Source organism: Podarcis raffonei, chromosome 2, assembly GCF_027172205.1.
Source record: "Podarcis raffonei isolate rPodRaf1 chromosome 2, rPodRaf1.pri, whole genome shotgun sequence".
Classification (NCBI taxonomy): domain Eukaryota; kingdom Metazoa; phylum Chordata; class Lepidosauria; order Squamata; family Lacertidae; genus Podarcis; species Podarcis raffonei.
The window spans coordinates 52,157,936-52,185,392 of record NC_070603.1 but is presented as its reverse complement, the minus strand read 5'-3'; the positions used below and the strand labels follow the sequence as shown (position 1 = coordinate 52,185,392).

Here is a 27,457-nt window from a genome sequence, read left to right as displayed (position 1 = left end):
GAGCTGCATCTCACCCCCACATTCTTTTTCTCTGATATGGGCAATGGGTGGGGAGGAATTGTTACCGTCCCTTATCAAGAATTATGTCACAGACTGATGGAACTTGTAGTCTAAAACATCTAGAGGGCCCCAGGTTGGGAGAGGCTGGTTTAAGGTTTAAATTAATTATAATTCATGGTTAAAAACAGAAATTATTCTATTTAAATTTAAAACAGAAATTATGAAATCTCATTGCAGCTGCACTAGAGGAGCAGAAGGAAAGGAGAAATATACAAGGTTAAGTCTTGCTTTTGTTTTTTCATGTAGCAGTAAACTGTGGTATAGCATTATGCCTGAAACAGCCCTATGTAAGCCCTTGAGAATGGACACTGCCAAGACTGTATCTTAGACATCTGAAAATACTCATTTTATTATAAATAATCTGCATTACTCGAGGTGGGTGGGGAGCAGAAATGATTATCATGGAATATTTTATCTCTACCATTGCCTCTAATTTAGTGAGGATTTTTATCACTCATTGTTGAAAGAAGGCTTGTCTCATCATGAATTTTTGTTAGCAAACATGAGGGGCCTTTGAGACTAGCTCAATGAATCGGCTTTTCATTCTTTTTTGTGGTTTGTCTTGTGACACTATCATGGCTAAAGGATGCTCAGTTAACCAGGATGACATGGCCTTGCGGTTATTTTCCCTTTCAAGGTAACAGTTCTATTGTGTGCAGCTTTTTAATGATGTGGCTGAACTCTGGCTTTGTACAAGCGCTCGCATTTCAGAGAATGTAGTCATTTTATTTTTAGAGAAACTGCCCTGCTCAAAGATCCATTGCACTAAGGATATGTCATGGGATAGATGATTAAGTTGCTTTTCAGGGTGGGGGTGGGGATCAAGTCACAAGCTAAAGTCATAAAATTTTCTCTGGAAACAACACAGTTTACTGTTTCAGCTATTCTAAAGTAGCTGTGAGATGAATCTACAAGAAGGAAATGGGCTCCTTTGTCTTTCCGTGCCAGATTGATAATGATTTAGTAACAATATTAGTCCTAATTACATGTTTTTCAAGTGACAATAACGAGTTGTTGTAGGATGGGAATAGCAGAAAGATTGTGCGTAATAGGAATTTTGGTGCAGTTTCTGTGAACTTTATGCTGTTTGTAAAGTTTCATTTCCTACCCCCGCCCCCCACTTCATTCCTTGGCCTAGATTCTATGGAATTCACTTTCTCTGGGAATGTAGCTCATACCCATTTGGTAATGAAACTCTGCTTTTTCTTCTAGGGTTCCTTCCAGACAGCTGGCTATGAGAAAAATACAGTGGCTTGTCTGATTGAAGACATCCCTTGCCCCCTCAAAACAACTAAACCATACATTTCACATATTGCAGTACTGTATAGATCAGGGTTCAAAATGCAAAAACAAAACTGTTCCCTGTTTGCTATATTGGACAGTTGAAGTCTCTCTCTTTTAGAAGCAGCAGCAGCAGCACACACAGAGGAAATGCTTGCATTTGAATCGGTGGCTGTTCTAACACTGCCTAGTCTATTTCCTATTCAGAAGTCCTTTTGAAGTGTTTTAGAGCTTTCTGGATAGGGAGGAGGTCGGTCAAAAATTCAGCCACCACCCAGCTCTCACAATGGATTCACATCATTTGAACAATAGGATCTCAAAATAAAATGGTTACTTATAGGATGCATTCATTGAAAGGTCTCTCTCTCTCTCTCTCTCTCTCTCTCTCTCTCTCTCTCTCTCTCTCTCTCTCCCCCCCCCCCCCCCGGTTTCAGTAACATCCATACAGTGGTTGAGTGTACATAAAATAATGACAGGTTCTATCCCTTGTTTCCCAGATAAGAATTAAGTAAGTAAAACATATTTGTTGTTCTGCATTTTTAATGACATTTTTAAATTTGGATGATTTAAGGAACTATTATTCCACCTTAGAAAAAGTTTCAGCTACGTTTGTGTGTTCATTCTCTCTGAATATTTAGAGCATACAAGCTCCACACTTGGAAGTCTGTCTTCATAGCTATGGGCTAAAAACTGGCCTTTTAAAAGTGTGAAAGCTGAAGCTTTTGTAATACATCCAATATCAAGATCTCTTCCTTTTCTTTGCGTCTTCGCAACTGGGACATGTACACCTACTGATGTATTGTGACTAGACAGGGCTGAAGTGCAGCATCTAAAACATCTCCCTGAACACAATAGGAGAAGGAATAAACATTTTTCTTGCAATAATCTATCATTCCCTTTAGGCCCATCTTAAATGCCTTGAACACCATCTTTTCAACAACCCAATTCGTTCCCCTTTATCTTTAGTCCTCCATTGTTTTGATGCCTGCTAGATTCCAGTAACCCAGAGTTGGGACAAATTCTGATTCGTCATCAGGTATCTTGGGTTTCATCCTATAAAAGGGCTGTGCTTTCAGAGGCAAGGGATGTGCTGCTCCAAGCTGTGTGCTACTAACTTATTTTGTTCTGAATAGTCATAGCATAGCATTTCCTGTGTCTGGAATTTGGCTACATTGCCTTTTTCCATAGTTGCATCTTTGTTGTGGGACAAGAATGAACAATTAGGAGCAGCTTTGTAACACATTTTAAGTAGTGCTTATCTACACATATACTGTTTGCCCTAACACTGTCTCCAATGTTAAGAGGGTTTTTGTTTGTTTTTGCTTTACCTTTCTATGTTTCTGATACTATATCATTAAGGGCTTATCTTCACAGGTTTGCATTTCTGAGTTTAAACTAGAGCAGTTGCTTGCTACCAAAGTGGGAGCCTTCAGTTCCCAATTCTTCTTGTTTAGATTGGCCAAAAACTCTCACCTGCACTTCAAAGGTTCATGCAGGTGCATTGTGCATGGGACAAAATACTAATGTGGTGGTGTTTGTGTCACAGGGAAGAGGGGACCATTGCAGGAGATACTGTTGACAACACTGTTTTTCAGAATGGCTCTGTAATGATAACCTTACTCATTAAAACTTCTCACTCTCATATATTCTGACTTTATTAAAACCTTCACAGCATATTCACAAAGGGACTATGGGTTTCCTCTTGAAACACAATTTTTAAATGCCCAGGAGAGGACAAAGTTGAATGAAAAAGCATTAAGCAATAATTGATTTGTGAGAGCAAGCTCTGAGACTTGTTGCTATGGCTCTCTGGCGTACTTGTCTCATGTCCTTTAGAGATTTTAGTACAATTGCTCCTGCTTTCCATCTGTGCAAATGAAACCAGGTGGCCTGCCTCAGGGCTTTAAGTGGCCATTAGCTGATTAGGATTTAGGTTATGGCTCTATTGGCTTAGGGAAAGTATTACTGTGGCTATAACTTAAGAAAAACATGGTTTGATTTTTAATTGTGTTTTAAGATTGTTTAATCTGGTGCCTCTATTCTTGTGGACTCATTGTGGTGAGAGAAAAAATATTTTCTACATTCAATATAGTTGGGTTCTCCCCCACCCCCATTTCTTTGGATGTACCAAGTCCTCCTACATCTTGAAAGAGGCTGGATGTAGTGTCCCTGTTTAAAATGACTTTTGGGGAGAGTCTGTGGATGGTTTTCTTCTTGGCTCAGGCCTCACATAATGTCATATTTGAATTTGGGAAGTTTTCTCCTAGATTAAAAGTCTCTTTGTCTCAGATAGTGGTACTGAAAACCACCACCACCACATTTTCCTGTAGTGTGTGGTTCTTTTATTGTCCGGTACTATCTGTTCTGTGGGCATTTTGAGCGGTTCTCCTCTCTGCTGGCTTCTACTTGTGAGATGTTATAGTCTGCATTATGTAGGTCAATTCAAGATGAGTTATTAGGTAGCGGTACTGCCTTGATGTAAGTCACTGGGCTAGGTTATCTTCTGGCCTTTTAAGCCATATGAGTCATTGAAGCCAAATAGTCTTTCATTCTTCCAGTGCACGTTTTAGGAGAAATATGTCCTGTATAAACATGTCTTTTAATTTCAGCATTTCCTCCAGTTTGGATCATTGCCATTACCCTCCAGAGACACCAAATAATTTAAGCCGCCGGAGTGTTCAAGAGATGAACATTGTGTGGTTGCAATGCTGATATGTGTGGCTGAGAAGAAAGACACAGAATATGTAATGCTTTGTACAAGATGATGCAAACTGTAGTGTGTTTGTGTGTGTCTTGGGGAATCTTTATTGGTTTAAGTATTGTTCACAATAAGAGTTTTGTTCTAAAACGGAATTTTAAAGGCTTCAGCGAGGTTAGTACAATGTACATTAAAGAAAAGGGTTTGTGTGTCCTTCCATTTACAAAGCCAAACAATACCGGAAATAACTGGTGTTGGGGTTTTTTGTTTTTGTTTTTAAAAAAAAGCATGTTGAAAAGAATACCAAACCCATGATATAAGGATGTATTATAGTTTTTTTTAAAAATCAACTGAAATCCCCATGAGATTGACAGCTAAGAGATTTTCTAAAACTAGCAGTGAGGGATACACTGTGGGCCCCAATTCCATTCCAGTCAGGTTTCTCCAAATCCTCATGTGTCTGGATTAAATCACTAAATTAAATTAAAAGATATATAAATAAGTGTGATTTAAACTGTGTGAGGGGCTGAAGTATGAGTGGGGAATGATTTGGATTGTTTGCAAACTAGTCGTATGAAAAAAGCTAAAAATATAATCACTGCAACAGATGTGTTGCTGGTTACCAATACAGCTACCACTGCCACTACTTTCTCCAACCTCAGGATGGTGAGATTATGTGAGCTGAGACATCTCATATTCCATTTTGAATAGTCCATATTCTCCTTTCATTTCCTATGAGCTGCTTCTTCAATCTCACATTCTCTATTTCTATCAGCCACACCACAGATTGACCAAACAACGTAAAATAGTTGAGGTAGTTACAGCCAATAACATGGTCACTTATCATATGGCAATTTATGACAATATTTTACCACTGTCATTTTGGGGTGTACATGTACGCCATTGGTCCACCATTCACAGATTGACAAGGCTGGTTATTGCTATAGATATTTCCCCATACACTGGCCAAAACACTTTCATGATCAGAAGTATCTGGAAATAGGTTATGATTACTTATGTACCAATTGAAGCTATCCTTTGCTGTGGACTTCAGAATGGTAGAGAATGAGGCACCCACTGGAATGAGAATGTGTTGTCAGACTAGGTTGATGTCTGGTGCATGGAAAATGCTTTTTGCCATTCTTTCCTCTGCATCTCTTGTGGAAGATGCTGGTTTTACGCTTGCAAAATATCTTGTCAAAAATGATGCTTGCTATGGGGCAACTATATTTACAGTGCTCTTTCATTGTCCCAATCCCACTAAAGAAAAAGTGCTGTATGTTTTAAAAGGGTAACTGACAGGTGTCCGTTCTAGTAAAGGATAACATGACCCATTCATTTCCTTCAGGATAATTCCCTATTGTATAATCGCAACATGCTTTCCTGTTTGTTTTGTTTTTTAAATAACCCCTGGCCTAAACTTCCTGTTCATCAGCTTGGAATGATGGTAGCATTTTGGCTATACAACTGCTTTTCCATCTTTTGAAATTACTCATCGACCTCTTAAAATTCTCTGGATTTATCCAATGCATAATAAAATTCCTATCATCCATCTATCTATCTATCTATCTATCTATCTATCTATCTATCTATCTAATTTCTTGGCTTGATATTCTTCTCTGCTTGTACATTCAAGGAATGGGATTGGGATTATACAAAATGTAGATGCCTGTGTATATGTGTGTGTGTATGTACACACACACACATACTTTTTATACCTTAAGATCATAAACTATGTGAAGGTGTGCTGAAGAATGTGTTTGAAGATAGTGAAACAGTTTGTTGCTGTACAACAGGATGTACAGTAAGCAGGCAGCTTATGCAGGGGTTATGTTCCGGCAAATTGTGCCTAAAGCCAAATTACACATAGTCAAAATCTATTGAGCTCAGTGGTAAATGGGATTGTCAAAGTCATTTCCCCCAGAACCTCACACCCTTTCTCCACCCTTTTAATTTTTATTTATTTATTTTGCCAGCACATAAAGCTGAATGTGCAAAAGTTAAATGAACATACGTTGTGGGCTTGCTGTATTTATTGAAATATTCCTCTCTCCACCACTCCTTATGGCAGCCATTCCTGGACAAGGCAGTTGAGTTATGGTCTGACTGTGGCCATTGCCATCCATATACTTAGTCAACTAAGAAGAATGAAACAATGACTATTTTAGAGGAAGGGACACCCTTTAAAAACTCAATAAGCAGATACTAAGAATGGTTTTCTTGGCAGTCAGTGCCAATATATCTAGATCAGATTGTGCAGAAACTGCGCTATTGTACTGAATATAAGTAGATGGAGAGTTTTCCCGTTCACAAGGCAAGTTGTACAGTGTATTGTATAGGCCAATAGTGATAAGTGGGAGCAGTTTGCCGCTTAATCACAAAAGTGTATGTATCACAGGCCTTAATGCATTTGTGCCTGGCGGTCTTTGATTCTGTTCTCTGGCCTTATCGTGCTCTTATTGAAGGTGGCGATAAAGCTTCCGCTATTGGTGTAAACAACGCTGCCCTGAATGCCTGAGAACGTTTACCCCGTTGGGCCTATCTATAACTCGCTATTTATTATGTGTACTGCTATTATGTGCCTCTCCATTCTTTCCCGTATCTCTCCATTCTTAAGATAAGTGTAATGAAAAGAAATATCTTAAGAGTTCAGTTTCTGTTTCTAGTTCTCATATAAAGATAAACTTGTTTGCATGTGCTATTCCATGTAACTCCTGAAATGCCTTATGTTTCCCACCTCTTCATGGCTGCCACGTACTTAGGTGTTACTGTAACAGAAGTGATGCTCCCAGGACGCTCTGGCCAGAAACACTATATTTTCACCTTCAGCAAGTTGCTAGTCTCTCAGTTCTTCCAGCTGAATCTCTTGCACCAGAGAGTGGTTCGTGGCCCATGTGGTTCATTTGGGAAGTGCAAGTACTTCCCTCCCAGTTATTTATTTAGATTTGCTAGTCATCTTGGTTCTCTCCTTTTGGAAAATTTTTCTTAAAACATATCTGTCATCCTTTGGCAGGATGTTTACATTACAAACAGGCTTGTATAACCTCCTGAGAGGCACTGCTGCTGCTAAGGATTTGGCCCGCTAAAGATATCATTCAAGAGGTATTGTTGCCAGCTTTGTTCCTTTATCATCATTATTATACTGGCACGTTTTCTAAACCTTTTGCAAGCTTGTACTGCAGACATTGGGAGGTGAGAATGCTTAGCTCCATACCATAAAAACCTCCATCTGCTGATTTCTGCAGATAAAAAGCAGGGAAGCGGGGCAGTCCTAAGGGGGAGGTAAAAAAAAAAAAAATCTCACCAAAACTGACAGGATGCCTGTCTTGCTGCCCTGTCCTGTGCATGTTTACTTGTACATAAACACCACTAAACACCGTGTTTGCAGGCTGGAATGGGTTGGATTGCATTCTTGAGCTCCTTCCATAGAAAGGTCTGTAGAGACTGAGAGATCCTGTGAAATGCTTTCAGAATCTGCAACTATTAGGCTGCATTCATACCACACATTTAAAGCACTATGACACATTTCAAACAGCCTTGGCTTCCCAAGAATTCTGGGAGCTGTAGTTTGTTAGGAGACCCCTCTTCCCCACAGAGAGCTACAATTCCTAGAGTTCATGTGAAGAGGGATTGATTGTTTAACCACTCTGGAAAATGGCAGCTCTGTGAATTCTCAGGATTATTTGGAGGAATCCATAACTGTTTAAAGCGGTATCATAATGCTTTAAATGTATGGTGTGAACGTGGCTTAGGAGTGCAACACCTGACTGGGCTTTTTCTGAATGCACTTTTATACAATCAAAAGAGCCTGTCTGGGTGTTGGGAAGGAAATAATGGGAGAGAATTGGCAGGAATCAATTGTGAAGTAGAGTTCTTCTGGGCTGTTTAGTGTGTGGCTGCTGAGGTCAGCTAATACTTTTTGGTATGCATTTTAATTACTGTTAAGTAAAAGAAGTAAGTCACAAATGTTAGGAATGTGTTGTTTGTTTTTAAGGAGAGGTGTTGCCATTATTTGAAACAATTGTCACTTGCACAATATCAATTCAAAAATATTGAAGCTCCTGCTGTGAAGGTATTTTAAAATATATTTAAACAAATCCCTATTCCTCCCAAGTATAAAGTGCCAAGCAGGACCTTAGTGCAGTTTTGTTTTCCAGCTATGTTAATATTTCGGCATGTGGCTACTTGCAATTACAATAAAACTGTTTTGACATTTGTGTTTGGGGTTTATTAGGGTGGAAGCTTTAATCTTGTCTCACTGAGCTATTTTGTGTGTGTGTCGTTCATTAAAAATAAGGGAAATGATTACTGAATATTTGCCATGACACTGTTCCTGCCATAAGGGGAAGTCATAGGACAGACTTACAAAAACAGTTTCATTAGGAGCCAATTTCCCCCACCTCCGCCCTAGGGCTGCTTCATTTAGCTTTGGGGGTTTCTGACGGCCCTATTTTATCTTGTAGTTCAGTGTAATAAAGATTGGATAAGGGAAAATGCATGCTGCTTATGCTAAAACACAATTATGATGCCCCAAATGGATTTTCAGAATTTAAGCCATCAGCAGCCAACATTTGAAGCAACATACAATTGAAAACTAGTTCTTCGAGCTACAAAGCATGTTGTGGATACTAAGCAGGCCAAAGATAGCACTTAGAGCTCAGAACCAGGGGCCTTTTAGGGATGGTTAAATGCTTGGTTGCCTGGGGTGGTCCAACAGTTGATTGCAGATTAGTTACTAACTTGGTGACTCACTTTCTCTTTTTAAATGATGGGCAGGTCATCTTGGAGGTGTTCAGTGCCACTAAGATAAATCTGCCACCTCCTTTTGTTGATATGCTGTCATTGTTTCAAACATACAATCTACCTGTCTGCTTCTGAGTTCATGGGTAGAGGAGGGCACTGTTGCTTCAAGTCACTTCCAACAGGACATGCATTGGGGACCAAGAAGAGGCAGAAGGGTGGCAGCAAGTAATATTACCACATATTGGCAGCTTCTCTTTATGTCAGTTTTCCTCTCTGCTCTCACGTAGCACACATAGGCTGCCTGGGGTACAGGGCTCCAGACTGGCTGCTTTCTCTGTCTTCTGGGATGCCTACTTAACAATTGCCCCAAGTTTTAGATCAGGGGTCAGCAAACTTTTTCAGGAGGGGGCCAGCCCACTGTCTCACAGACCTTGTGGGGGGCTGGACTATATTTTGAAAAAAATAATAATGAATGAATTCCTACGCCCCACAAATAACTCAGAGATGCATTTTAAATAAAAGGACACAATCTATCATGTAAAAACAGGCTGATTCCCAGACCGTCCATGGGCCGGATTTAGAAGGCGATTGGGCCGGTTCTGGCTCCCGGACCTTTGTTTGCCTATCCATGTTTTAGATTGTAGAAGCAGTTGTTGAGCAAATCTGTTTATGTCAGCAATGAAATTGTCTAGTCAGTTCCTCTTTTGGCCTCAAACAGTAGCAGCGTGACTACTGCAGTTTGGATCTCCCCACCTCAACCTAGTGTGCTAAGGTGTTTTTTGTGTGTTTCTATTGAGGTGTCAGTTGTGTCTAGCAATGTATTCATTTAAAAACTAGTTCCAGCTGAACACTGGCTGAGAGACAGAATTTTTCTCCACTGGAAAAATGTCATTCTTACTAGGATTATAAGAACAGGGAGCAGAGGAACTTTGTCCAAATAAGGAGTGTGTTTGTATCTGATTAGTCTGTTAAAATCTAGCCTAGAATCTGCACATATCAGTAGATGGGGGGGGGGCGAGCAGTTTTCTTAGCATTGCAACCTAAATTAGCAAATTCCTAACAATGTCTCTTCCTGTTTTTTTTTTTTTTATTTGCAGACACCAGTCAACAGGCTCGCTCTGTATCCCACAGGCCTTATTACACACTGCCTAACAGTAGCCATGAGAGGCGGTCTGTTCTCACCATTACTGAACCTCCGCGATTCCATTTCCAGGCCAAAGGAAAAAACATACGCCTGGATGCCCATTCCCGCAAAGCCACCCGGAGGAACAGTTTCTGCAACGGCGTCACTTTCACCAACCGGCCCATCCACCTCTACGAGAAAGTGCGTCTCAAGCTGGTGTCTGTGCACCACGGGTGGAGCGGGGCCCTGCGCTTTGGCTTCACCACTCACGATCCATCGCAGATGAGCGCAGACGACATACCAAAATACGCCTGCCCAGACCTGGTGACACGGCCAGGCTTCTGGGCCAAAGCCCTGCCAGAGAGGTTTGCACTAAGAGACAACATCTTGGCGTTCTGGGTCGACCGCCATGGGAGAGTTTTCTATAGCGTTAATGATGAAGAGCCAATTCTGTTTCACTGTGGCGTCAAAGTCTCCGGGCCTCTCTGGGCACTGATAGATGTCTATGGAATCACACATGAAGTGCAAATACTAGGTAGGTGTATATGGTCTGTTAAAAAAAAAAATCTCCTTCTGTATAGACCCTTTTGTCATGTCTCCCTTCTCTCAGAACAAGCTGTGTGAGGTTGGTAGCGGTGCTTATGTTGTAAAGTGTAGAGCCCGGATACTAAGCTTGCATTTTCATTTTCATCCAGTCACTGTTACTGGGACTCGGGTTCAAATCCCTACCTAGGTATGAAGCTCACGGTCTCTCTGCCAAGCCTACCTCACAGGCTTGCTGTGAGGGTAATAACTGAGAAGGACAGAACCAGGTGTGCCACCATGAGTTCTTGGAGGAAAGGTGGAATGTAAATGTAATAAATAAATGAAATAAGCAATGGTGAAAATGTGAAATCTTCAGGCGGACGTTCTGCTCCATCGTGGTTAAATTGGATTGCACCATGGGGCAGATAAGCTGGCAACAGATATTTTTTCTCCAATTACAGTTGCCTAAATTAATACGCCAACACTTCAGAAATTTAAAACCAACGCCAGAAACTGCCCATAGTATTTATATTGGTAGCCTGTTCCTATTACATAAGCTCGCTTGATAAAACTGCAGGTGTGTTTGTTGCACTGGTGCCCTTGGTGTGAGATAGCTTTTAACTTTTGGATCTGTGAGCCCCACAACCAAGGAGACCAATCCAATGACATGAGGCCTCTTCCCCTTGCATTGGCTCCACAAATTGCCAGCTGTGTGTACCATGCAGTGCCGTGACTCATCCTCCCTCTCCAGCTCAGGCTTCATAACCATTATCTCCTGTGACGGCCACTTAGAGCCTCTCATGTGGCATTCCTGCCCTATCGGGGTTTTTTAGAAAGCACAGCACCTTGACACAAGAGAAACGCCAGCTTCTCTGCTTATCAGAGGACTCCAGCGAGGGCAGCAATGTCGTAATTCTCTTTCCAAGAGTTTGGAAGCTTTTCCAAAGCATTGGGTTTTTCCTCTTCTTGAATCTATTCCGTCCAGGCAAGAGATTCCTCGCTCTTGATTTATCACCTTGTCCTGTAGAGTTCAGGTGATAGCTTGGCTTCAGTTGGCGTACCTAGAAGTACAGCTCAATGAGCCATGATTGTGGACTTATTTTTGTCCTTATAGACAAGCCTGATAGTATGTGTTTACAAAGCACTAGGGATCTTGGATGCTGCCTGTGATGTAATCTGCTGCCTCCAGTGTTCTCAGAACATGAGCACTAATACATGCGTCTGGTGTACTCAGGGGTTATCTGAATAAAGCTGTCACAACCCCTCCCCCCTTTCTGGTATTGGTGTACTGCACATAACTGCAGCTCTACAGTTGACTTCAAAGGACGGATTTGGCATTCCTGTCATCTTAATTGTGGACATGATTGTTCAAGATAACGTAGCTTCAGCAATAATGACATAATGAATGCATTAATGGAGAATAGTTCAAATCATTCTTAAATAGGCACAGTTTAAATTGGGGCTCTTAAAATTTTGAAAATCACCACCACCACAACCTCTCCCCACCTCCCCAAATTCTTAAGCCCCCTTTCCATGTCCTTCCACACCCCAAACAAGGGACACTTTTTCGCCTTAAAATGAAACAAACATCTAGGAATAGTACGTTATTAGCCATTGCCCCTTTTACCTAGTTTTAAGTGCCTTGCCAAAAGGCTATTGAAATTTATTCTGTGCCTTGCATAAGTGGGTATTTATGCCATACCAAGACCTAGCATGATTCTGAAAATTGTCTTTACATTTTCACTTGAGTTTGCCTGTGCCCTACTAAGCCTTGTCAGAAAGCTATGGTCTGTGGTGTGTTAGATCCTGCATTATGACCCTGGGTAGAATTGAAGGGGCACAGCTCCTATGAAGTGAATTATACAATGGCTAGCTTGTCAGTGGAGGCAGCAGGTAGAAACCAGGCCATTTCTCTCTCCCCCTGTAGTCTGTAGAACTATAGTTTACAATGTGCTATAGCACTTGTTGGCCACAGTCAATTAATTTGGACTGTGTGCCAAAAGCCCATTAAAATAAATGAGCATAAGAGCACTTAACTCTTGCTGAATTTTGGTCAGAGCCTTCAAAAGTGCTTGGCCACCTCTTTCCCTTCAGAGCATCCATATGAAATAGATCACTATTATTACCATTTTACAGGTAGAAATGTAAGAGAAAGTGAGGGCCAAGTTGGATCACTTTTGTAGTGTCAGTAATTGGGGAGTGGCTGGAAGACGGGAACAGAGGGTGTCCCAAATATAGAACTGTAGATGCTTCACAAAGCAGGATGCACTATGTACAAATTCATTATATCAACTCTTAACATTGTAGATGTGAAGCTTTTATGACTTAAGCAATTAGAGAAAGCCACTCCTTTGAAATATTGAACTGGCTACTTGAGATCCTGAGGAGGAAGACAGGTTTTACTTTAACACCCCCTCCCAGATTCCTTCTGTCAAGAAAGGCTATGTGGCTAATCAAAATTGAAAGCTGTTTATACGTTTGATTTTTCCATATATTGAATTGATAGTCAACTTTAAGCCCTTCAGATAAATTTTCAATACATTTCCACTTTTAAGGAGGCTAAAATGCATGCAAATGCAGCAGAGTTATGTGTAACTTAAAATCAAGTTTAACAGTGTAAACCTGTGTACATTTTCCCAGAAGTAAATCCCATTTAATTCAGTGTGTTTTATTCCTAAGTAAGCATGCTCAGTATTGCAGCCTTAAGCTGCCATCCACAAGTCATGCCATGATTTCAGCATGAATTACTGTCCAGGTAGTGGCCCCCAGATTATAGATCTAAGACTTTGGGAAAATAATCTTAGGATGATTCTTCCTTTTAGAAATCTGAATGTCCTAAATCAAAATTTGCCGAAGTATCTTGCCCTTTGCTTTCCTCATACGCATTCTTTTTCTCATTATCAACTCTCAATAACTATACAGGGGAATGGTTCATATGGAGTGATGTGTTTCTAGTTTTATGCTTTGGGGGTAGAAATGTTTGTGGGTTGTTTTTTTGTTTACAATGGGCGCTATCAGATGGGATGTTGTGCTGGGAGAGAGTTTGTCGCTTGTTCACGTAGCCTGTCAGTAACAAATAGTCTGTAGTGTGCTTTGAAACATTTTTTTAAAGGTCACTACTGCTAATTTAGCAGGCAAGTACATTACACACAATTTATTATTAATGGTCTAAAGTGATTAAATGCATTCTCTTTCCAGTCTCTCTTACATGAATTAAATTGGCAAGGACGGGGTGGGGGTGTGGGGGTATGAGAGGGATGAGACGAGGAAGGTAGTGTAGTTTGCAGAATCTGCTTTTCTGCAATTGAGTGAGGCAGTGAACAGAAACGGGTCTCTTTTTGTGAGCACCAAATACAAGTCTGAAAGGAATAGAGGCCCCTGCATCGGGCAACCCACTTGTAGTATGGTGTTCCATTGGACAGTGCTCCCGTAGAATAGCAAATACTGGTGGAGCTTTGTTTGACGGAAGAATTACTAACTGCCTTGAAAATTCTGTGTTTCCAGATATTTTTCTTTATGTTCCTTTTGCCCACTTTAATTGGAAACACAATTGGACTAGGAAAAGTATCATATTTGATGTTTTAAGTATGATGAAGGAGTGGCCAAAAAGCAATGATCGAGCCAGGGTAGGCTGCCATTTTCAGCTTGCCTCTAATACAGCTTTTCCTTGTCATTGCCTCACAGACAGCATGTTTGCCGAGACGATGACCTCCACCCGTCTCAGCAACGCACGACTCAGCACTTGCCTTCCACAGAGCAGCCATGACTCAGCCAACTTCAACAACAACGAACTGGAAAACAACCAGGTGGTGGCCAAAATTGCTAATCTGAACTTGAGCCGTATGCCTGCGCTGCCGACAGATAATCACACCATCCCTTGCTGTCCAAGCAGGCGGCAGCTTGCCCAAGTGGTGCCTGCCTTTCTTGATACAGATCTGCGTTTCCACCCTACTCGTGGGCCCGACATTAACTTTTCTCAGGACCGGATGTCTGCCTGCACCAACTGGCAAGAGAGCAATAGGACTTTGGTGTTTTCCGACCGGCCTTTGCACATTGGCGAAAGCCTCTTTGTGGAAGTTGGACACCTGGGGCTGCCGTACTATGGAGCCCTCACGTTTGGCATCACTTCTTGTGATCCTGGTACTTTACGAACAAATGAGCTCCCAGCGGATCCAGACTTCCTTCTGGATCGCAAAGAATACTGGGTGGTTTGCCGAGGTTTCCCAGTCCTCAACAATGGGGACATCCTCAGCTTTGTGGTCTTGCCAAATGGAGAAGTGCACCATGGAATAAACGGGATCAACCGTGGGATGCTGATGTGCGTTGATACCTCGCAGTCACTGTGGGTATTTTTCACGATCCATGGTGTAATCAATCAACTCAAAATATTAGGTAAGTGCAGCTCAAAAATATGGGTGTAGTGTAGTGTAACGCTGAGATTTCTTTACAGCTTTGGAGCGGCATTACATTCTCCCTGGCTTCAGCGGGCTGTTGCCTTTCTCCGTGGCATTTTATAGGCCAACTAAACCCTTGTTGCCACCAGCTGTGCCTTGCCCACTGAAGCATGCTTGCTGAAGCATGATCTTATATTTGGGGAGATGGTCAAAACCAGATGTCTCTGCCGCTTGTCTGGCGACTTGCATGTACTTTTTCATAAAGCTAGTAAATGTGCATACTATTCTACAGTGGTACCTCGAGTTACAAGCACCTCAGGTTACAAACGCTTCAGGTTACAAACTCCGCTAAACTGCAAGAGTTACCTTGAGTTGAGAACTTTGCCCCAGGATGAGAATGGAAATTGTGTGCCAGCGGCAGCAAGAGGCCCCATTAGCGAAAGCACGCCTCTAGTTAAGAACAGTTTCAGGTTAAGAACGGACCTGCGGAACAAATTAAGTTCGTAACTAGATATACCACTGTATACTGTTTCTACAAGCCTATGTTACCCATGCAATGGAGCAGAGAGGGATCTCGATCACATCTGACTAGAACACTCACGTAGGCCCTGGTGTATTGATCAATGTTACGCCAGTGCTGTAAGCAGCTTCAGTGGCCCTAGCACAGTTGGAAAGATGCAGACTGCCCTCTTGTACCACCACCAGGCCCCTTTTTGGTCACATACCAGTTTATGGGCCGTTTTGCCAATATAGAGGTCTGATCACTACTTGAGTTTTATATTCCTGGCTGAAAACTAGCATTGCTTTGAAACAGGGCTGATTGTAGTTCCATAATTCAGAACATCAGAATTGCCTTGCACAATCAGCCCAAGATTCCTCTGCTCCAGCATTCTCTTGCCAAAAAGCAGCCAAGCAGGGCATGAGGATTATGGCTACATTCCACTCTCACTTTGTTCTCAGCTTCTGGTCTGGATACATGTACCACTTCTCAGCAGGGAAGTTCCATTTAGCTATCCTGACTTCGAAGGCATCACTCTCAGTTGGCTGCACCCTTTTGGCTAGGTGGGGGTAGGCTATATTTTAGTAACTTGACATCTTTCTTGGGGTCCTAAGTTCCTGTTTACAAGGTTCTTTGTAAGTGGAATTCACAGGACCTCTTTTCCTTTTCTACAGACTGGTGATGCCTGCAAACCCTGCTTTGGACCAAACCACATACCCCACATGTATGGTGTCAGGTGTAGGGGCAGGTGGGTGTGGCTTAGTCAAAACAGCCTCATGGGCCCATGTTCTAGACATTCTCCACCACTGGTCTTCAACCTCCTGGTTGGATCTTGCCAGTCAGATTTTTGCCCCTATCTGAATTGGGTGGGAATAGAGTGAGCTTTAACGAGGCAGTTAAGGCAAGCTTGGAACCAGAGGAAGCTCATTTTCTTTAAACAAATCAACCTGCTAATAAGTATTACAAAATACCAAGTTCCCAATTACACAGTAAGTCTGTTGTGGAGATGAAATGGATGGTGTTGTCCCAGGGTAGACTCAGTTCAGCATTGCATGCCTGAGAGATTCCTGCCCCACCCCTGAAGCTGACAGAACCTGTTATTTTGTATTTTCAGGCACTGTGCAGTCCAGCCCTGTGACAGTCTCTCCCTCAGGATCCCCTGGAGGCTCCCAATATGACAGTGACTCAGATATGGCTTTCAGCGTGAACAGGTCTTCTTCCGCTTCTGAGTCATCCCTAGGTAAGGGACCCTTTCGCTTTGTGCCTCCTGCACTCTTGTTGTTTGAATACACACATTTCACCCTGCCCAAAAGTTATGAGCCAGACCTTACAAGTTGAGTCTTGCTTTGCCTGAATGAGGCATGTCGTAACTTGCACAGTGTGTGCCGAACTTCCTCTTTCTTCCTGTGACAGAGGAGCGTCCAGATTTCCTAAAGCTGCTGTTGGGGTTGTGTTAGACTTTAATGCAAGCAGATGGAAACCCTGAGAGTAACAAATGAGGTGACACCTGTTGCTGTCTGTAGGAAATATCTGTTATATCTTCCTCCCTGAGGGATGGCTCAGTTGGTAGAGCATGGGCCTATTAAACTCAGGGTTGTGCGTTTGAGCCCCACATAGGGCAAAATATTCCAGCACTGCAGGGGGTTGGACTAGATGATGCTCATGGTCCCTTCTAACTCTACAATTCTGTGAAGCCTAGAGAAACTAAAGCTACTTTACAAACCTGTTGCACCCAGAACTCCATGGCATGATAAGAGGAGGAGTTTGGACTTGATATCCCGCCTTTCACTCCCCTTAATCTCCTTTTCCCTTCTGTGAGGTGAGTGAGGCTGAGATACTTCAGATAAGTGTGACTAGCCCCAGGTCACCCAGCGGCTGCATGTGGAGGTGCGGGGAAGCGAACCCAGCTCACCAGATTATGAGTCCACTGCTCTTAACCACTACACCATGCTGGCTCCCAAGAGTAGATGCCCCACTTTACCTGAACAGGAAAACCATTGCATGGCAGCCTGTTCTAGGTGAAGGGGAGCAAGGTGCTGGCCCAGTGCTCCCACAGAGCCATTGTTTGTCTATCTCAAGGGTGGGGAATCTTTGGTGGATGCCAACTCTCATCAGCCCCAGCAGGCATGGCCAATGAATGGGAATGATGGAAATGGTCATGAGTCCAACATCAGGAGGGCCACAGGTTCCTCAGACCTGGTCTATTCCCACAGTGGTTTCATGAACTGCTCCAGAAGGGGCTCCTTTGGTTGGGGTCATATGGTCCCCATGTGACATTCGTAACAAGAAATGACCTTGTGTATGAAGAGCTGTCCTATGCTATGGCTGTAATGTGGTTTTTGCAGAACCAGGGTAAATAGAACATGAAATGCAATACAAAATCATTTGTATTAAAAAAAAACAACCCAAAATTCAACTGTCACTCCACATGGTGCTACTGAAATCCTGCAAGAATTAAAGTTCCTAATGATGAGTGAAATATAGCCTTCACAACCACTGAACCACAGCTGGATGAAAGCCAATACTGCTTAATCTATCATCATGAGCTACTCTGCTCCAGAAATATTAAGAGCTGGTAAAACATCCTTTGCTGGTTCAAAGCTTATGCTATAGGATTCTATTAATGGAGCTTTAGAATACAAAGTATATGATTGAAAACATTTTCTTAGTACTTTTATTTATTGAATTCATTATTAAATCTCCGACCATACAAATATTAACGCCAGGTAGCTACGAACAGCCCCAAATCCCATTCATTAAATGCAGAGCTGCTGTACCAGTTACTGTAAATAATTTTTAAAGAAGCCAGCTTGTTTCTGTGATAAGTTTTAATATAAAATTCACCTGAATATTCTGCTATGCACTTTAGAAATGGACTTTTAAAGAAAGTTCCCCACACCTTGCAAATACCATATTTGGAAAGTTGCTGCAGCCGGCGTGACTGCCAGGCAGCGAAACGGAATGGATAAGTGGTTCCTGCAACAGCCACAGAAGGGACAAATCATGATAGACAAAGTCTATCTAGCAGCACCCCATGCAAGTCACACTGCATGTTTTTGATCTTTAAAAACCTCCTAAATCACAACTGTTTGAAACTGTAGTTTTTATGAATGTGGAAACAGGATTGATAGAGGTTTTGCTTCCCACAAAGGGTATATATGCAAATATTTCTTGAGTTCTGCTGTTCCCTCTCTGTGTCAAAGTATTGCTGGTTTTAAAACATCCCCCAAACCTTTTTTTCATAGCACTTTTGTCTAAAGGAAGCAACCCTTTGCGTTCCCCATTTTTCTTTGCAGCCTGACATAAGAGGCTCAGATTAAAGGGAAGTGGTTCTGACTCGAGGTTTCTCTGTTCCCCATTCCTTGCAGTGACTGCTCCAAGTTCACCTCTGAGCCCTCCAGTGTCTCCCGTGTTCCCACCTCCGGAGCCGTCAAGCAGCAAGAATGGCGAGTGCACCGTTTGCTTTGACAACGAGGTGGACGTGGTGATCTACACCTGTGGACACATGTGCCTCTGCAACACCTGTGGTCTTAAGCTGAAGAAACAACTCAATGCCTGCTGCCCAATCTGCCGACGGGTCATCAAAGACATTATTAAAATCTACCGCCCTTAAACCCCATTTCCAGCCGTCCTGAGGGTGTGTGTGGAGGGGGCGAGGGGGCAGGAGGAAGAATGTTGTTACTCATTGCCACAACTTACCGTCACCGCTTATGGGTTATTGTGCTGGTTACAGAGTGGCTCTTTTGTCTATATTTCCGTGTTTTGACCAGTAGGAACCAATCAGGGATAATTAAGTGATCTGGGAAACACTCTGGTCCTTGTAGATGCTGAGTGGGAAGAGCTTCATCAAGATGCTGCTCTGCTGGGTTAAGGTAGCGGTGGGGGCTGAGCCATGAGGAGTCTCTCCCCACCCAGCAAAAGAAAATAACATAAAATAGACAGTGAAACCTACTTGGGCAGAAAGTACTGGAGAAAACAATTGTTTGAATTAATAATTCTGGGCACCTCCCCCCACCATAATCATGGGATATTTACTGAATTAGGCAGTTTAATTACTGAAACAGCACTCAGGCAATTTCAAACAGGGAGGAATATATGGGGGAGATTTAACAGAGGCACTGTGGAGTGAAATGACTCCTGTCATCTTGTAAAAATTGTGGGGAATAGGCAATGGATGACATTTGCTTCCTTCAAGGCACTTTTTCTCATTTATGGTTCAACAGGGGAAGCAGGTATGAGGAATAGTGAAGAAAAAGCTATCGATGTCCTTGGAACACAGCAAGTAAACAATCCCACTTTCCTCCTTTGTAAGTCACAGATTGAAGCTTCCTGTTGCACTGAGCAACTGTGAAGCACTTCTGTAGCTGGAGAGTGTTAACGTATTGGTAGGAGTAAGCCTCTGCATGCACAAGAGAAGCAGCTTCTTGCATGGCGGTTCTGAATCATCACAGCAAGTAACCATGCTTAGAACCAAGCTACAAAGAAAGAAAGCTGATGGGGACTGTTAGGTTTCAAATGTCCAGAGTTCCCTCTCTTGAAATTTGTGCAAACAGCTGATGGATGTTTTCCTCTATTACTCCCCAGAGATTTTGTCAGTAAAGTATGCAGCCATGTGGAATCTCTCATTTCTTCCTCTCCAGGAAGTTGTCATCTACTCCACAATAGAGGCATCTTACTGAAATTTAAAAGCCCTTTTCTTGGCATTGTTTGTTGGAAAAAGAATTTGCAAGCTATTATTAGATGCTCCGGCTTTTAAGATAAATGCATTTTGATTGTGGTTATAGGAACCTCTGAACTCTACACTAGCCTGAATGGGATGTGAAATGTCTTGGGGCTTTAGGGGAGAGGTGCCATGCAAGCAACAAAGCAACTTTGCTTGACCTATCTGCCGATTCTCTTTCCTTGCTCAGTCTTTGTGTGGCACCAGCCTACTACAGTGCACACAACTGTAGTTGCCCATAGGCAACCTGTCCCATTGCCATCTAAAAGCAGTAGAATTTATTCAGAGCAGGCTTTTTGCTGCTTCCACCTCAATAGAGGCATTCTATTCCACTGTGCAACAGATGCTCTAAAGCTGTAATCCTGATGTTTTATCTGATTTATGATGAGATCCTAGGATCTACTGTGGTGGAGCAGCTTGTAGGTCTTCCCAGGGCAGAAATGCTTACTTGTGACCCTTGGGAGCCTGCTAGGAGCCATTCTCAGCCCCAATATATGGCTGCATTCTTTTCCATAAAACAGCTATTCTGAGCCTATGGGGCCCTTCTAGCAGGAAGAAGGCAGTTTTCCTTTTCAACAGCATACTTTGATATGCTGTGCTGCCAATAAGGGAAATGTAAGCCAGTGCAAATTTTGGCCATAAATGACAAGGCATGTGGATCCCTTAGTGGGGAAAATAATACATAGTTTAAGGTGGAAGACAGCAATGGCTTTAGAGGGACAAATTATGTTTAGGGAATACGGAGTGCTTTGTAGACAAAAATGTGTGGACTAAGCTTCTCATAGTCCTTTGAGCAACATGGTAGCTGTATCTCACTGAGTAGCTGAGCCTCTTTTCTCCTCTGTCTTTAGTTTAAATGCTTTTCTAACCTTTAGCTCCTGGCAAAGTTGCTGCACTAGCATCGTTTGTAGGCTGCACTGGAAGCCAATGAATGCCAATGACACAATCCTAGCAGTCTTAAATTGCCACTGGCTACAGTTACATATTGCATAAGGAAAGGCATCAAACAAGTCAGATGAGTTTCCATTTTCTTTAAGGTGCAGATAATATCTTTGTCAACAGGAAAGCCTGTTTCTTTTCCACTTTAGAGTGGTTTGGGACAACACTGTGGTGCATGATGACTTCCAGTAACTTTACAATAGTTTTGAGTATCCTAATTACCATACGGAAATGTGAAGGGCAGGGAGGTTAGTTTAAAATGTCATCAGTTACTCTATAAACAACTTTTGCCTACATGGAATGCAACTGCTTTGTGATGAGATAAGTAACTGAGGCCTCCTCAAACCAAACAGGAGTCCTAGTCAGTGATTAAGAATCTCCATGAGTATTTACATTTAATTTTTGCACTGCCAGCTGTAGTCTATAACCATGGAGGAGACAATTAATAATGCAGATAATGCTGTAACTGCACAACATGGGAGGCATTGTGTACAACATGGGAGGCATTGTGCAAGCAGCATTGTTAAAGCAAGTAACAATGCCCCATCACAAGATGATTCCAGGTTGTTGCATCCACCTTAAAGAGTGGATCTTTGCATTTCTTGACCTCCACAATCAGCTTTTGCTGGTGTCAGCTTCTGACCCTGTTGTGCGTGTTAATGATGGGCAGCTGAAAAGTTTAGGGGGCAGAGGAGATGTGATGCTTGAATTGAGAAAGGGAGCAGATTTAACTTGGGCTACTAGTTGCACAATAATATGTTAAAAAGCAGAGAGAAAGGGCAAAGCCACTCAGCTGATTGCAATTATTTAATCACCTGCTAAATTAATTGCCATTGTTGGCACTGCTGTCAAGCTCTGTGCACGAAAGGCAGATCCTCCAAAAGTTATTTTTCACCATCCAGCTGTCTTGCTATTTGCTGTTAATACTTCATAGAGATACTTGTGTAAAGCAAAACTTCTTAGCTTCTTATTATGAAGCTGAGTCAAGCCAGCAACATGGAAGGGGCTGCCCACTTACTGACATGTGTTCCAAGGGGGTCTTTCCGCTCACTCTATTTCAGGTGCTGCTAGTTGCACATGACCAGAGTGCCAGATGTTTGCTGGGGAAAAGGCATGAATATATTCCTAGCATCTCAATTCCATCCTCAATTCCATCCTGCTTACCTAAGATGCCACTGAGCGACATAACTATGAATCAGAGTTAATTTGAATGAAATTTATTTGCCGTAGCTGCCATCACTGCAGCTAGAGTTAAGCTCTGGAGAAGCTTACCAGAAAGAAGTCAACAAATTTACATTTTTGCAGATGTAATTCTAAGGAAGGGTGACAATTTTAGTAGTCAGTGGGTTTGCTTTCTGGGTGCTTCCATTCTACTCCCAACTCCCTGTGTAACTTGGGGCTGGATTGTTCCCATCCCCTTTCTGGTGTCATAGCAAAGCGCCCCATAGCATTGCCCTTAGATACCTTTGGGCTAGAACTAGTTTCCAAACAGCAAGCCTTTACACCACATACACCTGGCAGTAAGTCCCATTAGTCTCAACGGAGCTTACTTCTGCATTGACAAGTTGTGCTACAAGCGATCTTGGAAAGGTGTGCCTTTTTACTTTACTAGCTTCCAACTGCAGTGGTTTTTTGAAAAGAAATTTGTAGACCTATGGTAGTTCGAAATAAGTGGAGGAAAGGACACATGGTGTTTAATCTTTTCTGTTGGGAACAGACTGCCCAAAAGGAGCAGCATCTGACATGGGCTTTATTAGGCAGAGTTAACTCCACAGCCTAAGTGTTGCTGTGAAGCAAGCTGGGGAAGCAGCGTTAATGGACATGCAGCTTTACTTATTCCAGTCTCACAAGGAATTCTCAAACTCTGACAGACAACTTTTAGGAAGTAGAGGCTATTGAGCAACTTGTTCTTGCTATTGCTTTTTTTGTTTCGTTTTGAGAAAAGTATCTGTTCAGAAGATCTGTTTGTGCCTTATAAGGTGTCTGTGCACTTTTTATCCTTTTTAATGCTACTTTTAAAAATGGAGAGAGAAAAAGACCCTAATAGATGGTTGGTAGTTTTTATAGAATTTTATGTGTTCACCAAGAACTTTGCTCTTTTTTTATATTGGAGTGAAAATTTTATGTTTTAATTGAAACTTTGCTGCCGTCCTCCTCCCCATCTCCTCTTTGTATAAAAGCTTTTTAAAAAGTTTTGAGATTTCTGAAACTTCTTGATATTTTTCTGGTTCATGACAGTGATCTGTACATCACATTCTCAAACAAGCCAGATTTTAATCTCTCTGTAATAGAACTTTCAATGCAGATTCTTTGGGGAGGGAAGTTTGCACTTCTCTACATGTTAATACTCTCTAGCATTGTGATCTGTAGTGTGTGTGTATGTTTTTTATTTTGTTCTGTTTTACATTAATATAAAATTTTACCTGTTTTATGAAACAAATAAAATGTTGGCTTGTAAAATATTCCCACCGGCCTGAAGTGGAAAAAATGGTAAAAGCAGAGAGCATGTCTGTTATAGGCTTTAGAAGCAGCTCCTTGCAACCTGAAACTTCTTTGATGGCTCTTGCCCAGACCTTTCACCTTCAATAAACAGGGATTTGCTGCTTAAGTTTGCCTGCACCTGTAGTACCCTTTGTTGCCTCTGGTAAAAATCCAATCTATATGCAAGACTACCACTGGTCCTGTTGTTAAGGTGACTTGTTAAAAGCTGGGGTGAAAATGAGAACAAATCAAAAGATCAATGGCTCCAGGCCAGCATTCAGATGACCATGCCTCATGACTTTGGCCTGTTCATGTGAGCTGTGGTTAAACCAGGAAGCCACAAATGAAACTGTTTACCATTTTTGTCCAAACTGGAACAATATGGTTACCTGCTTTAGACCAACCCAACATCTGGGTTGAAGCTGATTTGAGATCCTTGATGTTTAGGAGACTTCCTAGTTTAACCACAGCTCGCACAAAGGGTCTCCATACAGATTCAATGGGCTCATTCATATCAGATCACTGTGTAAATTTTGCAAAGAAGTCAATGATCAACTTGTCAAGTGGTGTTCATAGTTCGAATTACATTCTGTGAAAGGGCCTCTCTCTGCACACTAAGGTAATTTTGACCATGAATTACATACCAACTATAGAAACTAACCGTAAGTATAAGAGTGACAGGTTTCCTTCTGTCTTTACAAGCCTATGTTACTAGGCTAAGCCTTGCAAAGAAAACCTTTTTTTTTTTTTTTGGAAGAGAATTATCAGAATGAGGGATTGTTGTGGATCTGCATACACAACCATCTGTTTTTGAACGAAATGGGATATGAATGACACACAGTAGCCTGCTAATAAACTGACTACTGGGAAATGTACACAGGCTGTACCTGAGAAGGGTGATAAGCAAAATGTTGGCTAGTGTTCAATATCTGAAATTTGTGAAGCAACCCATACTGCTTAGTGTCGCCAATGCAGAGTAAACCACCTTTTCACTCTACTCTCATGCACAAAGGTGTTATGTGCAAAGCCAGTATGGAAAATTAGCAGGAGTTAGCCCCAAAAGGGGATCCAACATATCCTCCAAACTCAATGTTTATTTACCATGTCAACTACGAGAGCTGAAAAGACTATTCTGGTTCCACCACTGCAAAGTACACTAACAAGAGTGACTTTACCACTTGTATCACTACACTCTGCTCCTGCGCAAGAGTCCTAACTCCTCTACATATGACACAGACAGTGGGGCCACAGACACTAACAATATCAAAATGCAAGACAGCTAAATGGATAGTTCAGGGGTTTCCAAGACAGCTTGCCTTTTTTTTAAAAAAAGAGAAGCTATCAATTCAGCATCTTTCAACTCTAAAAGGAGTCATGGTCCCTTGCCTACCTGTAGCTGTCGGCAAATCCTCCCAGGCTTACGTTAAGCTAGGTTGTCACATCATTTTCCATTTCACTGTAGATAATTTGACAGATTCTAATGCTTGTGACATGGAAGGATGGCGAGAGGCCCTGGAAGGTTACAAAAAGCATACAGTAGAGACAACTCCCAAACCATTTTTGCTTGACATTCAGTCACTTCAATAACTGGGCATTAGCATATTTCTTGCAAAGAGTGAAAATACCAAGACTTAACTGTAACATCTTAGGCTAACTAATTACCTGAAGGTGCAAAAGGTTTTTAATTGATATTACTTTTCTGTCCTTCAGTTAATAAGTAATATTTATTTATTTAATGAAATTATATACCACTTGGTTGTAATAAAACCTCTAGGCAGTTTCCAAGAAATATTAAAGTTATCAATAAAAAGCATTTTAAAACAACTGAAAAGTCAGCAGACAAAAAACATGTCAACATTTAAGCAACCCTATCAGGATACGTAAACAATCAGGCCCTGAAAGCAGGATGCCATCTTAGATGCTAATATCAGAGGAGATTGCTCATAAGAATGTAACACGAGTTCTGTGTACACTTGTGCTGCCTTATATCCCATTAACTGAAGCATAGAATTGCTACTCACATGGTCACCTCTGCCAAAATGAATTTTCACAAATTCGCCATGCTGTCTATTACTGGGTTTATACACTTTTCAGACATTAAGCTAATCATGGAAGGCTTCCACTTTAAGAGCAGTTATGTGTGGAAACAAGTGAGACGTGCGACTTGGACTTCCTGTACATATTTCAACAACTCTTGGGAGCAAATAAAAGACCAATGATGGGCAAGCAACCAGAAAAAGTGTGTCTCTGTCACAATGTAATTTCCATCCCACTGTCCTGTTGCTCATTTAGGTGGCCCTTCCAGGTCTTAGTTTCTCAGAGAGAGAAACAAACAAACAATGGAAGTAAATAATCTAAAACCACTTCTAATGCAACCTGCTTGGTTATTTGGACATAAGTTAATGCTGTCTGGAAATGGTGAATGCATTTGAATTTCAGTTTAATCATTATAACAGGTCAAAGTCCCAAGTTGCTGCCAAGAACCTTCTCTTTATCAGGGCTCCAGGGAATTCTGGGTGTGGTGCAATCTGCTCCATGTGCCTCTCCATTGGGAAGGAAGCCAGTGTTGAGACTTGATGGGTTTTTGGGTTATTAACACCGTAAGGTTGGCTGCCACCCACAGTGCAGCTTGGGCTACGGTGAACAGAACACAATGGCTCCCCATCAGTCAATTCAAGCCCAAGATACTTCCTTGCCATGTGCTTTGCTGTCTGTCAAGCCCAAGCACAATTTAGGAACAAGGCAAAAGTGAGAGACATTCAACCAAGTAAAATTTGCAACTGGAGTGCTAGGACAACTGAAGGGGGGGGGGGTTGGTATGGGAAGCCATCCTGCAGTCAGTTGATATTACTAGCCCTCTGGTCTTCACCGTGACTTTCACCTCATATACTACAATAAGAAGCCTTTATCTCCTACAATATAACATGGGTCTGGGCTGCTAAATGCCAAGTAGCACTGCCATTCCTTTGGCTCCTAACAGCACAAGGGCAGGATTGTTGAGAGTCAGGCACCCCATACGTAATTATAACCAAGCCTTAAGGCACATGCAAAACTACTCAGCTTTCTGCATTTCCATTTCTGCTACGTTGCTTCTGAGTAATTTATCAGGGACTAACTGAAGAGATCAAAGGCAGCAGCTGAAGACCAGAAATTCACTTCCACCGCTGCCTCTAGCTAACAGGTGCTACTCGACAGTTACAAGGCTTAATGCAATGGGGGAAACAAGATTTGGGTAATTGCATTAATAGCACCACATAGTGGTCATTTGAAGCTCAGAACTGCACTAAAGGCAGCTAGAAGTAGGTCATATCATAAGCACAAAAGGGGCTCCTTATCTTTCCCTCCTGGAACTCAAAACAGTTGCTCCTTTCTTACTGTTGGTAAGTCCAGAATGTTAGGTCCTGGAGTGATGTGCAAAACAAAGTGATCCCCACTGAATGACTTAACTTCTCTTGGCAGCCGCACAAGCTTTTGATCTGTGCACAAATTTCTAAAGTAGTATATGAGAGACTTTGTTTTTTTCCAAACAAGCATGTAATTTAATAGCTCAGCAACAGGGGGACTACTCCATGGGATGGCAAATTTAACAAGCAATATAGCCTAGGAGGATGACTCTGAGGAGCTGGGTGAATAGGCTTAGTACTTACCCCTGAATTCAGCTCCCTGTTCTTGAGGTTGGCCTGGAGCAAAGATACTGGATGCCACTGTTGCAGGAACATCTAGACTCCAGCTATAGGCCTTATGACAACCCTCCCTACTGCTTGCCTTCCTGCAAAATGATATTAAGTGGCACAACATTCTTTTTCTGTTCTATACTGCATTGTTTATTGGGCAAATAAACTGGAAAATCTATCTACATACATACACAGGTGTAAGTGAGAAATGCAGCAAAGTGTTGCAGTGTAGAGTGAAGATGCTCCATTCTCTTTTTCTCCCTGCCCATACCCCATAGCAGCACATCAACACTCCATGCCCAGTTAGATGCCCTGTCTTC

At 42.0% G+C, this 27,457-nt stretch overlaps 1 protein-coding gene across 4 annotated transcripts in view; it reads left to right on the top strand.

Annotated features, from left to right (window-relative positions):
* The window catches only part of NEURL1B (neuralized E3 ubiquitin protein ligase 1B), a 184,651-nt gene extending 165,709 nt beyond the window's left edge, over positions 1–18,942 (top strand). For 3 of the 4 annotated variants that reach the window (XM_053376603.1, XM_053376606.1, XM_053376607.1), the window contains exons 2-5: positions 9,880–10,440; positions 14,115–14,822; positions 16,438–16,563; positions 18,692–18,942. In XM_053376603.1, the coding sequence (XP_053232578.1) occupies positions 9,880–10,440; positions 14,115–14,822; positions 16,438–16,563; positions 18,692–18,936 (1,640 nt within the window). In that variant the 3' untranslated portion in view covers positions 18,937–18,942. Of the gene's footprint in view, positions 1–237; positions 277–9,879; positions 10,441–14,114; positions 14,823–16,437; positions 16,564–18,691 lie in introns of all 4 variants that reach the window. The other variant, XM_053376604.1, reaches the window with a different exon arrangement.
* Positions 18,943–27,457: the final 8,515 nt, after the last annotated feature.